Raw genomic sequence first — 18,670 nt, forward strand, 5'->3', positions numbered from 1 at the left:
ATCCAAACCAGGCTTCTGACTGGTGGAGAAATCACATTACCACTGTTCAGCTTCTCTTCATCGACTCCCAGTAAAATTCAGATTCTGATTTTGCTTTGATGGATAAGATCTGTGTCATCCTACAAAAGACGGCTGTCATCCATCACTCCACCAGGATTCTTTCTCTCACAATGCAGGCGCATTTCCAGGACTTGAATGCAACACATGGTGGTTTGCAGGTTGTCTCCTGTGAAGCACCGTCTTTGCTTCCATGAAAATAGTTTTCAGTCTTATGTGCATTACCTGTCTATTTGTTTTTTGTCCTTTATTAGCTATTTGTGCTAATAATTTTACTTCTGTTGTTCTAACAATATCTTAAATGGCTTCAGTGGATGTTCATGCTGTTTATTTCATCTCTGCAGTGCTGTACAGATAAAGTAAGTGAATAGAGTATAGGTACGAAGAAAACACCAAGTTCCAAAAATATAATGAAAATAAGATTTTTTTAAGCAATAATGTCTAACACAGTAAACATCTTCATAAATAACCCTAAACAATCTGCTTCCAGTTCCCATGGGGGATATCTAAGGACTATTAATATATATATAGTCCTTAGATATCCCCCCAAATGTGGCATTTTTCTCAAACGTCCAGGGAGAGCTTCGTCCTCGCTTCGGCTTCAGTCGGAAGTGCTCGTGTGTTTTCGGATTCGCCCGGCTCGCAGGGGGAAGAGCGAGCGCAGCTGCTCCGCCGTCGCTCCAGACCAGCGCCATTCATCTGAGCGGAGCTCCGGGACACCTGGTCGGACCGAGAGGTGCAGCTTAGCGGCTAAAACAGCTCCTCACAGGTGAGTCTCACCTGAGTTCACGGCTTCTTCTGGTCAGACTTTAGAAGTTTCTTAGTTTTCTTCGTAGAGTTGAGAAAGAGACAGATTAAAACTAGCAGCAAACTTGAACTTAAAAAGAAAGTTTAGTGTTTACACGAGACAAGAAGAAGAAAAAACGCCCTTTGCTTGAACCGCGAGGCTGAAAAGTTTGATTTGTGATTAATCAGCCTTTCTGCTGCCTGTCAACAGCTCCCGGTTAATCACCTGAGGAATGCGGGGCCATTAGGACGACTGTCGAGTCCTGAAAGTTTTGTTTTAACTTCAACTTCAAGTTAACTTTCACCAACTTGGCGCACGAGGACAGGCTCATGGCTGCAGGCGGATTTAAGTCAAACGCCACCAAAGACTTTCTGGAGGAATGGAAGGCCAAGCGGGAGAAAATGAGAGCCAAGATGTTGGGGGACATTGCTGCGGCGACTGGTACGCCCCTGAGTTCCAGCGCCCCGGGGAACTGCCACCCCTCCTCCTACTCGGTGGCTCGGTCCTCCTCCGGTAGCGCTCTAAAGAGACCCGAGGAGGAGGCGCACCACCCCGCAGCAGCCGCCGCCACCCCGGTGAGCAACCTGAAGAAGGCCCCGCCTCAGTCAGAGAAGACTCCGAGCTCGTCCCCGGACTCCAGTCCGATGGCTGGCAATGACAGCGACAAGGAGAGTCCGTCACCCGGCAAAGGGAAGGAGAAGAAGAGCGCCGGTCCCAGTGCCAGGAAGGGGAAGGGGCAGATAGAGAAGAGAAAGCTCAGGGAGAAGAGGAGGTCAACAGGTGTGGTCAACATACCGTCCAATGAGGTGAGTGTTGGAGGTGTTTTATCCAGAGAAACAGCTCCGGGTTTCAGGGCAAGCTTTTTTTTTTTCAGTTTTTCAGGGTTTAAAATGATAAATGATCCGTTCTGCTGCAAAGGAGGTGAAACTTTAAAGTCTTGTTAACTAGGACATGTTGAGTGAAGCGTTTCCATTTAAATGAAGTTAATAATGATTAAAAGACAGAACTGTGGTGGAAGGAGTCTCTGCCTCCCGAACCCGTCCCCTCTGTGACCCCAGGACCATGTTTAACTAAACTCCGTCCATGTCAGGTCCAGCTCAAGGAAATGTTCCTTTTTTCTGGTTTTACTGCCTCATCCTGAAGCTTCGTCTCTGTAGCACAACATGACAGAACTATACAGTTTTTATTTGTTTGACCATTTTAGTCAAATCACACTTTTTTCCACCAGAAGGAGAAAAAATGTAAATTATAAAACTTCAGCTTTTTAATCACAGCGAAACATTTTCATCTGTTTCTAAATATTTTAACAAAACCGTCAAATCAAGACCGATAAAGCTAGAAACGATGACGTCACTGGAAATAATTTAATTATTATCCATCATTCACACACACACACACACACATTCACACACATATTCATTCACCCATTCACACACACATTCACACATTCACACACACATTCACACACACATTCATTCACCCATTCACACACACTTTCACACATTCACACACACACACATTCACACACACATTCATTCACCCATTCACACACACTTTCACACATTCACACACACATTCATTCACCCATTCACACACACATTCACACATTCACACACACTTTCACACACACATTCATTCACCCATTCACACACACATTCACACACACTTTCACACATTCACACACACATTCACACACACATTCATTCACCCATTCACACACACTTTCACACATTCACACACACACACATTCACACACACATTCATTCACCCATTCACACACACTTTCACACATTCACACACACACACATTCACACACACATTCATTCACCCATTCACACACACTTTCACACATTCACACACACACACATTCACACACACACACATTCACACACACACTCATTCACCCATTCACACACACATTCATTTACCCATTCACACACCCATTCACACACACATTTACACACTGATTCATCACCGCGCTGAAAAACTAGAATGTTTAAAGTAAATTTTTAAATCGGAATTCTACGTTTTTATTGAGTTTTGTTTTATTTAGTTTTTTTATGTTTTTATTTGGTTTTGTTTATGTTTTTGGTTTTGTTTACATTTTTATTTGTTTTTTATGTTTTTATTTGGTTTTGTTTTTATTTGTTTTTTATGTTTTTATTTGGTTTTGTTTACATTTTTATTTGTTTTTTATGTTTTTATTTGGTTTTGTTTTTATTTGTTTTTTATGTTTTTATTTGGTTTTGTTTATGTTTTTATTTGTTTTTTATGTTTTTATTTGTTTTTTATGTTTTTATTTGGTTTTGTTTTTATTTGTTTTTTATGTTTTTATTTGGTTTTGTTTACATTTTTATTTGTTTTTTATGTTTTTATTTGGTTTTGTTTATGTTTTTATTTGTTTTTTATGTTTTTATTTGTTTTTTATGTTTTTATTTGGTTTTGTTTACATTTTTATTTGTTTTTTATGTTTTTATTTGGTTTTGTTTATGTTTTTATTTGTTTTTTATGTTTTTATTTGGTTTTGTTTATGTTTTTATTTGTTTTTTATGTTTTTATTTGTTTTTTATGTTTTTATTTGGTTTTGTTTACATTTTTATTTGTTGTTTTTATTTGGTTTTGTTTATGTTTTTATTTGTTTTTTATGTTTTTATTTGGTTTTGTTTATGTTTTTATTTGTTTTTTATGTTTTTATTTGTTTTTTATGTTTTTATTTGGTTTTGTTTATGTTTTTATTTGTTTTTTATGGTTTTATTTGTTTTTTATGTTTTTATTTGGTTTTGTTTATGTTTTTTTAAATGTTTTGCATGGTAATTGTTTTTAATTGAAATCATGTCAAACTGCTTCCTCGTTCCTGTGGTTCAGCCACATGCAGGAACTCTGACACGAAGCCAACCCGGCGAAGAACGCTGCTGTCATCATGTAGTCACACACACACACACACACACACACACACACACACACTGAGACGTGCTCAGATCATCCTGGTACGTGCTGGTTTTACTGGGGTGATGGGGGGTTGCCTGTAGATGCGGTCCAGAGCCAGGACCTGGTGCCTGGAGGCAGCACAGCTCGGAGTTTGACCAGCTTGGCGGTCGGTGCTCCACATCCTGTTATTAGGTGCTCCGCAGTGTCGAGCAGGGCCGTTTGGAAACTGGTCCCAAGCCAGGCTTAATGCTGGGTTTCAGCTCTCCGGGCTGTCTGATAGATTAGGTAGAGGCTCGGCAGCTGGCGAGGTGGTGGACTATAATTATTGGAGGTCATCTGATGAGACAGAACTGGAAGTCTGATCCTGACTGGAGTCTCTGGGATTTTAACTTCGTTAGTCTCTTTTTTTTTTCCTCTTCTGATTATGATCATATGTTTGAGCGGTGCCTTGATTATTAATGTTGTTTGTAACCGAATTATTCTCTGGCACACGTGCTTTGTCTCTTCTTATTAACCCTTAAAACGCCACAGGCGTTGCTGCCGCTTACGCTTCCTCAGCTACGGTAGCTCCTCTATGATCCATGATAGCAACATTATTTATCACACTTCCATCATAACAACATCACCATCACTACATGTTGCTAAGAGACCTGGAAATGATGAGAAGACACTTCCTGTTAAACTTTCCATCAATCAGATATTTGATCAGTAATGTCCAATCAGGAGCCCAAATTAGAAACAGTCTGTACCATAAATCGCTGCCATGTTTCTGATCATAGTCTAGAAAAGCTGATATACCAGATAAACACCTTCCAGGTGGAGAAGTTACTTTTCAGCTCTGTGGTCCTGGGAAGGTGGAGTGGCCCGTCGCTGCACGCTGCTCATCCACGGCGATGGGCTGGTCGTCCAGAGCGATGAGTTCAGTCACCCTGTCTGTGATCTTTTTCTCTTATCACTGGCCTACAGGGACTTCTCTTTAAAGCTTCCTTGGGTTGGGAAAACATGTCAGTCATTGTCGATAAATTTACTGATACAAGACTTTGTGGCGTATGTAGAAAAAAAGTGGCATATTTTCTTGTTGAACTGTTTTGTACGTCGTCCGTTGTCTCCCGTCCTGGGAGCTGAAACCAGAAAGTTATGGTTACTTCAGTAATCCAAGTTTTAGCTGCTTTTGCTGACTGATGAACAAGCGTAACAAGAAGCTGTGAAGTGTGAAGTTGTGTGTTTAGTCTTCGTCCTGTTCCTGGCACATCTGATCTGTAACCAGCGACATGTTGACTCTGTTTTAAACTAATATTTAGCTGGACACTAACACTGAAAAGCAGCCCAAGTTTTCCAAAACCACTTGAAATTCAGACATAAACATGAAAAAGCCCAGCATGGTGGCTCTGCAGATTCATTCTGCTTTTGTTAAATGTTCTCTTCCTGTTGCATGTTGGGAGAAGCGAACTATGCAAATGAAGAGTCCCTCACACAAGCCCCCTTTGTGATGTGAATATGAGTGCACAGGTGTGAATGGAGATTCCTGGGATTATCTTCCCACTTGTTCTGTGCTGCATAATAGCTGCTGAGCAGAATTTCAGAGCATCCAGGGAACCCAATCTTCTTCCTGTTGTGGTCATAATGGCTGGATAAGAGCGCCTGCTTTTGCTGGAAACCACGGAGGTGTCTCCTTTCTCTCACCCTGCTCACCAGCTCAGAGTGGAGGGCACTGCTACCCATGCTGATCCGTGACTTCTTACGACATGCTAACTTCTCTCGCTTGATAACGTTGGTTATGAGGTTTCTCGTGCAGCTGCTGCTGAACCACGTTGCCCAAACGTATGTGGTTGCTGCACCACAGAGGCAGGTGGTCCTGCAGGGGAGCACCTCACAGGCATTTATCTGCAGCTTCACCGATAAGGTCGATGTGTTTAACGTGCAACGCTGGTGACAGGAGGATGAGGAGGACAAGACTGGTGCTTTTTACCCTGGCCTTTATGGAACCAGAGGGTGATAACGGCTATGCTGCACACTCCGACTCCACCCCAAACAGTTTTATACTACATCTTTCAGTGGAATAATTCCTTTGTTGGCATCCAGTAAATGTTCTATGTAGATATTAAATTAAAAAGAAGGGAGAGGCAGACGGCACCAAAAGGCTCCATAACTTCGGTCATCCATTAAAGCCAGCTAATTTCCCGTCTTTCACCTCTTCAGCTGCTGCCTTAACGCTGTGACCAGACAAAACTGACCAGCTGGGCTGTGTCTTCTTAGAAATACACTTCAAGTCCTTTTGTAGAAAAGCATTCATTCCTGTCAAACTTTATTTAAATTCCAAAGGTTGTTTGTTTTGAAGAATGTTCCAGGAACAATATGGATGAGTTGAAACGTTTCACTGAAGCTTATTTGACACCTGGAGTTGCCACGATTCTAGTTGTTCAAGTAGTTCATTTTTCTGTGACTATGACTGTATAAAGCTAATAACTAAAGTTAAAGCCTTAACGCTGCTGAACAGCGTCTGCTCCTGATCGGCCTGCAGGTCAGACTGACGTCTCCCCAAACACTGCATGCTTTCTGCAGCAGGCAGCACTCATACGTCACTGAATGCCTGTTTGCTAGATACAAATTCTCAGATGTTTAGAGATTTGGTTGCAAAGCTGAATTCAGTTCATAATGGAAGGTGTGGGTCCGTCTGAAAGAGGTTTGGTTTATTTCAGTGTCATGTACAGAATGTGTCCGGCCCGATGGGCTTACAAGACACTATACATTATAAATCTAAACTATTCCAAGATGGCTAAACGCACGAAAAAAAAGAAACATATTCCTGCTCTGCTTGCGTGGAGATATTCCTGCTCTGCTTGCGTGGAGATATTCCTGCTCTGCTTGCGTGGAGATATTCCTGCTCTGCTTGCGTGGAGATATTCCTGCTCTGCTTGCGTGGAGATATTCCTGCTCTGCTTGCGTGGAGATATTCCTGCTCTGCTTGCGTGGAGATATTCCTGCTCTGCTTGCGTGGAGATATTCCTGCTCTGCTTGCGTGGAGATATTCCTGCTCTGCTTGCGTGGAGATATTCCTGCTCTGCTTGCGTGGAGATATTCCTGCTCTGCTTGCGTGGAGATATTCCTGGTCTGCTTGTGTGGAGATATTCCTGCTCTGCTTGCGTGGAGATATTCCTGCTCTGCTTGCGTGGAGATATTCCTGCTCTGCTTGCGTGGAGATATTCCTGCTCTGCTTGTGTGGAGATATTCCTGCTCTGCTTGCGTGGAGATATTCCTGCTCTGCTTGTGTGGAGATATTCCTGCTCTGCTTGTGTGGAGATATTCCTGCTCTGCTTGCGTGGAGATATTCCTGCTCTGCTTGTGTGGAGATATTCCTGCTCTGCTTGTGTGGAGATAGTCCTGGTCTGCTTGCGTGGAGATATTCCTGCTCTGCTTGCGTGGAGATATTCCTGCTCTGCTTGCGTGGAGATATTCCTGGTCTGCTTCTGTGGAGATGAAATGTTCTCTTGCTTTAGTTTTATTGACTTCTCTGCTTTTTCAGGCCTCTTAGAATTGAAGTGGAAGTTTTTAGTCTACTTTGAAAGTAGGTGCTTATTTTAATGAGTCCAGAAGTCTCGGTTTTCTTCAGCGTTGTTTTCATCTCGACTGCGAGAAGATAAATTGACTGGGGGCGGAGCTTGTTTTGCTTTGTTTTTTACACCTTCTCCAAACAAGGTCACATGATCACAGCTTAGCTAAGCAAGAAGCTATTTAGACTGTTTTGTTTTCTTCCTTGAAACAGAGGAACAGCAGGAGTGGAGCTCTTTAATTAAAACCTGCTTGTTTGGGCTGATAACACTGAAACTGAAGTGTTAAAGGGCCAGTGTTTGTGATGTGGGGGAATTGTAAAGGAATGTGGATGGAAAAGGGAAGAGAGAGGGTGCTGCTCCTGAAACGAAGCCTTTACCTTCTTGACCTGCTTGCATACATTCACCTGGGGTGTTTCAGCGCCTCATAAAACACACAGCAGCCTGGTAATGGGCCGTATCACATGGACTATTACACTGTCCCTTACAGTAAAGCCTTCTTGTCGTGATGGTGACCCCTGACCAGGTAAGCACTCATTAACCTGTCGCATACCTTAAAATAGAGCCGAAGGGGATTTTATTTATCATGAAGCACGTTTTAATTAAAGAGCTCCACTCTAATATGCATATATATGTAATGTATATATGATTTATATTAATGTGTGTGTGGGTCTGAGAACGATTTTTATATTCAATACAAATTGGTGTTACATAAATATCTGTGGATGAATCTACACTGAATCGGATTTAATTGAAACCCAGCCCTACGTGGAAAACTGCAGAGATTGTGCAGGAAGTTGATTTATTTGTTTCTTCATGGCAGTTCAGAGTAAAACTGGCTGCTGGCTCCTGGTTGAAAGAAAACCTGCTTGGTTTGATGGAAACTCACTAAAGTCATGCAAGAAGCAGGATGTGGCTGAAAAAGAGATTTTTTGAGTTTAAAAGACCTCTTGGCCTTTCAGTTTGACATTTGCCGTTGAAGCGTTGCTGTTTGCACAAAGTTCAAAGTTTGTCTGATGCAGGTCGCTGCTCTTTAGCTGTGTGTGCTGAGGACTGTAGATGATTACTGAAGAACAAAATGCCCCCTGCATGGCTCGCACAGGAATGTGCAGATCTTGTGAATAAGTGAGACTCGGCGGTCATGCCTCCAGGCTGACAAAAGTGACAAAACTGTGGCTGAGGCTGTTTTTGTGAAGCCGGTCAGCTGTTTGTAAAGACAGTTTTTACACAGTTACTGTTTCTCTGGCTGAGCTTCAACTTCTGCTCATCAGGACACCAACAGCTGGTCCCATGAATTGTTGTTGGAGTAGTTTTATCCAGAAATAGTAACAGTAAAAAAAACCTGCTCTAAATGGATCTGAAAATGATCACATTCTGTTTAATCCAGTGTTTTCTCTGCAAACACGAAGCCATGTCAGAGTGACGAGCCTCGGCCTCGCCATGCCACCCATCCTCACCCACTCATTTTCACCCGTCCTCGTTTCCGTGGGAACATGACTGGAAGCAGCGTATGGAAAGCGTGGGACATTTTTGGAAGCGTGCAGCCATGAACGATAATTGGTGTCATGCTTCCTCTTTTAGGAAATAACCCTGGTCCTGTTGTGTAGTCGTCGGGATCGTTGCTGCTGGGTCTTCAGGTACTCGCCCTGCAGGCGGTCTTTAGAAACCAAACATACTGGATTAGAGGAGTGGGCTGACGGAGGGATTTTCTGCAACATGCAACCTATTTGTTGGACATTCCTGTGTTTGCTGGCAGCTGTGAGGAATTTGTGAGTCAGCCCTAATCAGGCCACACTGCATGATTCAGCATTTGGAGGCTTCTTTGTTTGTACTCATTAAAGTAGAATTACTTAGAGACCCCGGTCTCCTTTTACCCCCCTGCTCTTCTGGTTAGCATCTCGTATGCCTGATTTTCCCTCTTCTCTACTGCCAGAGGAAATCAGGTTCGGAAAGACGAAAACTTTGTTTCCTCTTTTAGTTTTTGGTTTAAACCGCAGGGGTGTGAGTCTGTTTTTGTAGGTTTGAATACCTTTGAACTTGCCTTTATGTACCAGAAGAAAATGTTTGATGTGTTTTCAGCACCACCTCAATAAACGATCTGATAATTATTTGTTCACTTTATCCTTCTTTTTAACATATTGGGACCCAAAATACACAAAAATCATGAAATCTGGATTAAAAATTTAATATTTATTTAAATAAAAACCAGAAACAACTTCAGTATGCTTTGGAAAAAGTAAACCTAAGATGCAAATATGAACATAATAAAATGTTGAATGCAGCATGTGATTCATATCCAGCTGTCCGGAAACGTGACGTTCGGCACGGTGTAAAAAGTAGTTCCAGGGTGACGTTCGGCACGGTGTAAAAAGTAGTTCCAGGTTGACGTTCGGCACGGTATAAAAAGTAGTTCCAGGGTGACGTTCGGCACGGTATAAAAAGTAGTTCCAGGGTGACGTTCGGCACGGTGTAAAAAGTAGTTCCAGGTTGACGTTCGGCACGGTATAAAAAGTAGTTCCAGGGTGACGTTCGGCACGGTATAAAAAGTAGTTCCAGGGTGATGTTCGGCACGGTGTAAAAAGTAGTTCCAGGTTGACGTTCGGCACGGTATAAAAAGTAGTTCCAGGGTGATGTTCGGCACGGTATAAAAAGTAGTTCCAGGGTGACGTTCGGCACGGTGTAAAAAGTAGTTCCAGGGTGACGTTCGGCATGGTGTAAAAAGTAGTTCCAGGGTGATGTTCAGCATGGTGTAAAAAGTAGTTCCAGGGTGATGTTCGGCATGGTGTAAAAAGTAGTTCCAGGTTGACGTTCGGCATGGTGTAAAAAGTAGTTCCAGGTTGACGTTTGGCACGGTGTAAAAAGTAGTTCCAGGGTGATGTTCGGCACGGTGTAAAAAGTAGTTCCAGGGTGATGTTCGGCATGGTGTAAAAAGTAGTTCCAGGGTGATGTTCGGCATGGTGTAAAAAGTAGTTCCAGGTTGATGTTCGGCACGGTGTAAAAAGTAGTTCCAGGGTGATGTTCGGCACGGTGTAAAAAGTAGTTCCAGGGTGATGTTCGGCATGGTGTAAAAAGTAGTTCCAGGGTGATGTTCGGCATGGTGTAAAAAGTAGTTCCAGGTTGATGTTCGGCACGGTGTAAAAAGTAGTTCCAGGGTGGTGTTCGGCATGGTGTAAAAAGTAGTTCCAGGGTGGTGTTCGGCATGGTGTAAAAAGTAGTTCCAGGGTGGTGTTCGGCATGGTGAAGCATCTCTCCTTCTAACATGTCTGGAAACGTCTGGGAAGTGAGGAGACCAGTTGCTGGAGTTTTAGGAGAGGAATGTTGTCCCATTCTGGTCTGATGCAGGATTCTAGCTGCTCTACAGTCCTGGACCTTGGTTGCTGGATTTCTGCTTCCATGATGCTCCAGATGTTGTGTACTGGTGAAAGGTCTGGACTGCAGGCAGGCCAGTTCAGCAGCCGGACTCTTCTCCTGTGAAGCCATGCTGCTGTGATGGATGCAGGATGTGGTTCAGCATCGTCTTGCTGAAATCTGCAAGGCCTTCCCTGAAAGAGACGTTGTCTGGATGGGAGCAGATGTTGCTCTAAAACCTCCATGTACTTTTCAGCATTGATGGAGCTTCACAGATGTGGAAGCTGCCCACGCCATAGGCACTAATGCAGCCCCATCCCATCAGAGATGCAGCTTTTCACCTGTCCACTGATAACAAGCTGGATGCTCCCTCTCCTCTTTAGTCTGCAGGACACGCCGTCCATGTTTCCACAAACTAGTTCACATCTTCATCCAGGTTTCCACTTTGCTTCAGACCATTTTGAATGAGCTTTGGTCCAGAGAAGATGGAAGAAGCTGGTTCTGGATCCTGTTCACATCTGGCTTCTTCTCTGCATGATGGAGCTTTAACCTGCATTAGTGGGTTTCAGGGTGAACTGTGTCCACAGACTGTGGTTTCTGGAAGTCTTCCTGAGTCCATGTAGTGGTTTCCAGTAGAGAATCATGTCTGCTTTCAATGCAGAAGATCACCAGCATCCAGCCTTCTCCCAGGCATACAGAGATTCCTCCTGATTCTCTGAATCTTCTGATGATATTCTACACTGTAGATGGTGGATCTTCAGAGTCTGAGGAACATTTTTCTGAAATTGTTCCAGTTTTAGATCCAGTTTGTCTCAGGTTGGTGAAGCTCTGTCCATCTTTCCATCTGAGAGACTCTGCCTCTCTGAAATGCTCCTTTTATACCCAGTCATGTTACCTGTTGCCAGGTAACCTGGTTAGTTGTCAAATGGTCCTCCAGGTGTTTCTGGTTTGTACCAGCTACTTTTCCAGCCTTTTGTTGCTCCTGTTCCAGCTTTTTCCATCAGATTCGCTATCAGCCCATATTTTCATCACATGGTGAAACGTCTCTTTCGTCCTCTGGTGTGTTGCTGATCTTCTACTGGGGATAAAAGATGAGTTTTGAGAATAATTAATTATTGTATTTTGGTTTTATTTGTTCCAACTTTATGGGCATTGGGGTTCGATGTCATTGTCAAACAAGCAGTAGGAGATGCTTTGAGCTGTGAGTGAAGTTTACAGCATCTCTCCAGGTGACCTTGTCTGCTCAGTTACAGTGCTTTAAAAACATCATTTTAACTCGGAAGGTTAAATCAGTACATCATTGAATTAAAAGTGGTCGGTTGTTTGTGTTGAGATATTCTCCTGTCAGTAAGCAGCTGGTAGCCAAAGAGCTGTGTGATGGAAACCTGTACCTGCAGACTCCACCTTTGTCCAATAAAGACGGAAATTCAGTCCAGCCAACCTGTTGTGCTAGTTCTACATTTAGTTAGTAGGTCAATATGCATTTAATCTTTGCATCACAGCTCCTTCAGATTCATTCTGCAGGGCCTTGTTTGCAGAGCAGTGCTGCACCCCTCTATCTCCAGAAGACGTTCACCTTCACAACCATTTATAAGCTCTTATCCAACCTAAACTAGCTGCAAGATGCCAAAATCACAAAGATTATCCTCAGCATCTGACACAGAATGCCTTATTTTATTCTAAAAATGTATTATTGTCTTTCATATTGGAGCTTTTCTGTTTGCTATTCAAGCCTGAGGTTGCACATTTTGATGCATCCAAGTCACAGCTTTGCTCGATCTGCTGTTTTACTGCATGAGGGACGGCGAGCCTCATCGATGTCAGCACGAGTGAGTGAACGAGTGAGTGAACGAGTGACTGAACATCAACAGGCTGATTCTGTCTGCAGGTTTTCCTCTGGCTCCCTGTGTCACCACGGAGCCACTAGAACTGATTAACACAGCTGTTACCACAGAAAGTGGCTGTAGCCTCGTGCACGCTGGACGACGGATGAACAACGACGGAGAAAGCTAAAGTCTCAGATGGAGGAATGAAGGCTGATGCTTTTCTTTCTCGCCGGTGTTTTCTTTTTACCACGGAGTACAAAACATTTAAAAATCTAGAGTTTTGATATCGAGCTTCTGTTCCTCCTTGCACATGTTCTCCTTGAGTAAAAACTAAGAGTTTACTGTCTAAAAATCAGACAGACGTCCTCTTTACAAAAAGTAAATGAACAAAGTCCAAAGTAAGTCGGTTCAAGCAGGCAGTGTTAAAAACAGCTTAGTCAAACAGCCCAGGAATGCAGCTGAACCTTTGAAACTGAATAAATATGCAGGTTTAAACCTGCCAAAAGCACAAACCCTTCATCTTTAAGCCCTTTTCCACAACAAAGAAGCCTGAAACCTGCTTCAGTGGAGAGAGGGCCATCGTTCCCTGGAGCTTCTTACTTCCTGACGCTCCTTTTAACAGGTACCATGGATGTGTGTGTAGTTGTGTTCAGGTAGAAATTTCCTCTGGTCAGTGAAGCAGCATTTCCAGTGCAGTACGTAATGACGTGTTCATCAGTCTTTTCTTGACTGAGCAGGTAAACTCAACCAAACTGATGGAAACATCTTCATCATCATCATCTTTGAGCTGATGCCATCCTGCAGCGCCGCCGTCCTCCCGGCCCGTCACCTCCTACCAGCTGCTGACACGGACCCGGATGGCTGGATGGACGATGGCAGGCGGCGGGCCGGTTACTGTCTTTTAGGGATGTGAGCACAGACACTCTGGACAGAAATAATCAGGATGTTTTGATTTATGACAATTATGATGAATTCATTTCACAACACTAGAAACGTGTGAAATCACATAAACGCTGCTGTTAGGTTAGTTAGTTTTATTTATTTCTATCTTTCTAATATAGAAAGAAAGTAAAATAACACAAAAGTCTCATTCCAGCTAAATCCCGTCTGCTTTGTAAGGAATAAATAAATCCTCCACATGAACTCTGGATTTCTCTCAGAATGGTGGGAAAGGCTGCAGCCTGCCTGGACGTGGAGGCTCCTTCTGGAAACTACATTAGAAAAATGAACGTTTCTTTTCAAGCTGCGAAGAGCATTTAGAAACGCAGGAGAAACATCCAGCTAGCTCTGACTTCCGTCAGCAGAACGGCTGCTGTTGATACACAAATACCACGGGAACAGAAATAAAGAAACAACACCTCGTATCCCATAATGCAACAGTTAGTAAACTATGTTTAACTCTTCACGTGGTGCTGGAACTCCACCCGAGTCGTACACACGATAACATTTAATTTGAGTGTTACAATAAGTTTAACTTCATTAAACATCTATCGTACCGAGCTGCTGGTTATCCTGCCGGTGCCAAAACCTTCGATGGATTTCGGCTTTTTTTCTGTGGTTTAGAAAGTTTGTTGTTGTTTTTAAGACGATTTAATATCAGAATGAAACGTTTGGTCACTTTAAATCCTGTTGAAAATTCTCTCATAAATCAAATTTGTGTTTAAATAACTGTATACCACAAGAACAAAAGAAAAGTTTAGAACCTGTCCTCTACTCAAAGGCATGAACTGATTTAATCATTGAATAAAAGTCTTCTGATTTTCATAGTGCAGAATGAGCTGGGTCCAGTCTCTTCTCCAGAGGAGTTTTTAGGGGAAAACCTCCCAGCTTCTGTTTTTAAAAGAAATCTCCAACCATGCAGTGGCAAAGCCAGCTTTTAACGCTTCAAAGAGGACTATAAAACTGCTCTTCTTATGACCTCAGGACTTAGTTTGACCTCATCGGCGGTGACACATTAGCAGGCAGGTGAGCGACTTGTTATACAAACGACTGATGGTGACCCAGACATGGAGCAGGAGCCGAGGATGTCCTGGGACTCTTCTGGTTAGCTCATCTTGAAGAACAAAGTCTTCATGTATTGTGGATAGAGCTGCAACTAATGACTATTCTGATGGTCGATTAGTCACCGACCATTAAAACGACTAGTCGACCAATCGGGTTATGTATCTCATGATTATTATATATGGATCTTATTTCACTTTCAGCTTTGAAATCTTGCATGAGGTTGTTAAGTAAGTCCGACGTGCCTCCTCTTTAAATGTTCGAGCATTGCAGACGTACTTTGTGGTACACAAGGTCCGCTTTACAAACCTCACATGTATTTAAGTTATTTAGTGAGTTTAATGTGAAGTCTTTTAACGTTCTCCACCGCCACATTTTTCCCCTGGTGGACTTTATTGCACATGTGCACCTCTCAGCAGAGATAAAGAAAGAAGACGATGTCTCACTCTGTAGGTTTTTGCTGACAATAGTCGATGTCTAAATTCGTTGTCGACTATTTTTATTGTCGACAACGTCGACTAATCGTTGCAGCCCTAATTGTGGATATGTGTGTGTTCGTAAATGAAGGGTGGTGCTGGAGCCAGATAAGCAGTCACAGTCTTTCTGCAAATGTTCTAACAAGAACAAACTGAATTCTTTAAATACAAAGAGAATTTTATTATTCATAGTCTGAAAGCAACAAAGCAGCTGCAGGCAGAGCAGCAAGGAAACACGTACCCAACATGTCTGTAGCTCTAATGAATTATTAATAGATATTAAATGAGCATGCTGAGGATTGGTATTTCCTCAAGGCATGTGGGAAAGTTTCTGTCTTATTATGTCAAATGCAACATCGTTTGTTTTTAATTTTGCGTACTGCAAATGAACAAATTAAGGAGCCATTCAGGCCTGTGAGTGGGAAATATATCTAATCAGCCAATCACATGGCAGCAACTTAATGCTGCCAAAACTTAATGGTTTTTGGCGCCGGGATGGCGGCAGACGCAGCACAGCTGCCACCATTTGATGGTGATGGTGGGGGCTTCATTTTCAGAATGAGGAAAAACGGATTTTAACAATAGAAGATGGAGAAACGTTGCTGGTCTGATGAGTCTCCATTTCAGCTCCACATTCAGATGCTCGGCTCAGAATCTGCTGGAAACATCATGAAAACATGGATCCATCCTGCCTTGGATCAACGCTTCAGGCTGCTGCTGGTGTAATGGTGGGGGGAGATTTTCTTGGCCCACTTTGGGCCCCTTAGTACCAACGTGGCCTGGTTTAACCAGCACAGCCTACCTGAGTGTTGTTGCTGACCATGTCCATCCCTTTATGATAGGGCTGGGCGATTAATCGATTAAATCGATAAATCGAATTTTGCATTTCTGGAGATTTATTTTTATGAAAATCGGGATTTTTTTCCATAGTTAGGTAGCAGCAGACTTCGCCCTCCCTCCACACCAGAACGGTGTTTGTCTGACAGATTTTCAGTAAAGTGACCCTTCACTCACGCCTGGGGATTTAGCTGTGCGTATAACTGCAGTGAGAAATGCTGCTCTCTACGAGATGCAGAAGTCATCTTTAGCCCACAAACTCTAGTTAAGAGACGACCTTCATCAGGGGAATTATTTCTGCAGTGGATCCTGTATGATAAGGATCCAGATGGAAAGAGATCACGGATGCATTGTGTCACATATTTCAATGTAAGATATGAAGTCATTTATATGATGGAAAAGCTACGACATTATATGCTTTAATTTTGCTGGCATTCATCTATATAAACAAGTAAATGTTTTTAATAAGTTTATGTTTGTAAAAGAAAAGAAAAAAAATCGATTAAAATCGGAAATCGGATTTGGTTATAAAAAATCGGAAATTTCATTTTTAGGCCATATCGCCCAGCCCTACTTTATGATCACAGTGGAGCATCTATAGAATAGCACACATCATGGTCAGAATAAGAACACGGGTCTGGTTGGAACTGGATCTGATTGAAGAAACTTGTATGTAAACATGACTACTGTTGTTCCCGGTTTGGTCCTGAGGTGACTGGTCAGAAAGCAGATTTTTCTCTCTTGTCCATCTCTGTATTTTTAAAATAACCTGCTTCCGAGCATCAGTTGCCATGGTAATATATTCCAGTAAGTGAACCAGCTTCATGATGCTGGACCTGCTCGGCCACCGATCCTGCCTCATCCAACAGGAAATAAACTAGATTTGTGTCACTTTGTAGTCTTTTAACTTTCTTTGGGAGATCAGAGCTAAAAGTTTTTATTGTGATCTGAGGTGTTGAGCTTACCTTAAAAACCAGGCCATCAGAAGCAGTTTTTAGATAAGCACCATCATTGAAGCATGCAGACCAACAGGTTTTTGGTTTCCATATTGTCTCTGAAGATGGGTGTAGCCTTCTTTAAACTCAGGTCAAACCAGCAGATCTGACATAAACAGTGAAAACATGCAGAAGATTTGAAGAGAACAGCTTTGAACTGTTCTCCACGTTTCTCCTCTGGGTCTGGGTCTAACCCCTTTAATTTAACCATCAGCAGTGAAATATTCTGGACCCTGGGTGACCTCTGGGAGTGTTAGCTCTGTATTTGTTCTCAGGTGAAGGGCGTGTTGCGTCAGGCCTTCTGTATCTGCGGGTTTTCCACCTGTTGTGTGTGATCGGTGAAAGTTAAAGGGATGCGGAGGCATTGCCGTCAAGCCTTCATATACAGAGAAAGCAAAGTGGTGTAATTTAGAGAGCAGCGGTGTCTTGTTGCCTCCTCTCCTCTGTGGGTATTAACCTTTGCCTGTGGCCTTCTAAAAGATTCATAGCCAATGAAACTCCTCTGCTCAGCGTGACTGATTGGATTTTCATCACAAGCCGTCTGGTTGTCTTTCTACACTATGTAGAATTCCTTTTACCCACCTTTACCTCCTTGTTTATATTTTATCTTTTTTCCTTTTCTTCTATTTCTTCCTTCTTTATCCAAATCAAATAAAAATCCTTCTGTCCTCAAACATCTCAGGAGTAAATCTGTCCTTGAGCCTGCAGACATCCACAGCCACCTCTTTGCATCTACGTTCTTCAAGCTCATAAGTAAACATGAGGAATATCTGTTTTTCCCTCCGTTCCATCGCTGGTGCAGTACCAGACGTGGCGCTGTCCTGGGCATGATGAATGGGTTGGTGTCACCAGCTCTTTCTGACCACGGGGCTGGATTTATCATTCTTGTGTCAGACTGAAAGGTCACAATCAAGTGCAAACAGTTGTAGCCTCAGCGTTGTGTAGAGGGCAGAAAGTGTGCTGCGTCTTCCCCCTGAGCTTCTTCTGGGACAGCCTTGAATGTTGCAGCTTTATAATTTTCACCCTGTCGGAGATGCATTTAGACTTAACAAGGTGCATGTACACCTGGTTTGTAACAACATGGAGCTATGGTAGGGTAGCCTATGCTAATGCCTGTTAAAAATAGCTTTAAATGACAGAACCTGCAGCAACTGTGTGATGCTGTCATGTCAATATGGAGAAAATCTCTGAGGAAGGTTTCCACCACCTGCTTCCATCCATCACTAGGAATGAAGGCGGCTTTAGAGGGAAAGGGGGTCCAACCCGGTACCAGCTAGGTGGCCCTGATAAAGAGGGTGGTGAGTGAATGGCAGATGAGCGGCAGGGTGATGTTTTATGTAGATAATATTAAAGAAATATAAAAATTATAAAGAAAACCTGATCACATAACCCTGATCTCAGCTGTGGAACAGGATGTGTCGTCCTAGTGGTGGAAAGTTTGGCTCTTTTTAAGATTCAGCTCTTTTGGCTCAGTTCGATTAGAAGAGTTAGCTCATACAAATCCAGCTCCTCATTTAATTAACATAATTTAGCAACGAGGATGTTGTGATGTTGTAGCGTTAAAGCAGATCACTTTAGATTCTCCAGGATTCAACTCTTAATAAGAACCGGCTCCTTCATGATCACACATCACTGCTTTATACAGCTGTTAGAAGCATTAACATAGAAATAAAGACGTGAGAGTGTAAAGGTGTCTTCACTGTCTTTCTGTTGTTTCACAGGAAAAATACATGTAGATTTGTGCACCGACGTCAACGCGCAGAACTCTGGGATTGAAGCGCCGGCGTTCGGTTCACATGGCTTCAGCAGTGGATGTCGTCTTTATTCTCCGACTTGTAGTTTCTGACCAGCATTTCATCTTTTTCTT

The 18,670-nt window shown here is 42.8% G+C and overlaps 1 protein-coding gene across 1 annotated transcript in view; it reads left to right on the forward strand.

Moving 5' to 3' along the window:
• Positions 1–730: 730 nt before the first annotated feature.
• pawr (PRKC, apoptosis, WT1, regulator) overlaps positions 731–18,670 on the forward strand; it is an 83,523-nt gene continuing 65,583 nt past the window's right edge. The window contains exons 1-2 of the mRNA XM_041977347.1: positions 731–826; positions 1,055–1,650. Coding sequence (XP_041833281.1) covers positions 1,174–1,650 — 477 coding nt within the window. The 5' untranslated portion in view covers positions 731–826; positions 1,055–1,173. The remainder of the gene's footprint in view (positions 827–1,054; positions 1,651–18,670) is intronic.

The sequence above is a fragment of the Melanotaenia boesemani genome, chromosome 23, assembly GCF_017639745.1.
Source record: "Melanotaenia boesemani isolate fMelBoe1 chromosome 23, fMelBoe1.pri, whole genome shotgun sequence".
Classification (NCBI taxonomy): domain Eukaryota; kingdom Metazoa; phylum Chordata; class Actinopteri; order Atheriniformes; family Melanotaeniidae; genus Melanotaenia; species Melanotaenia boesemani.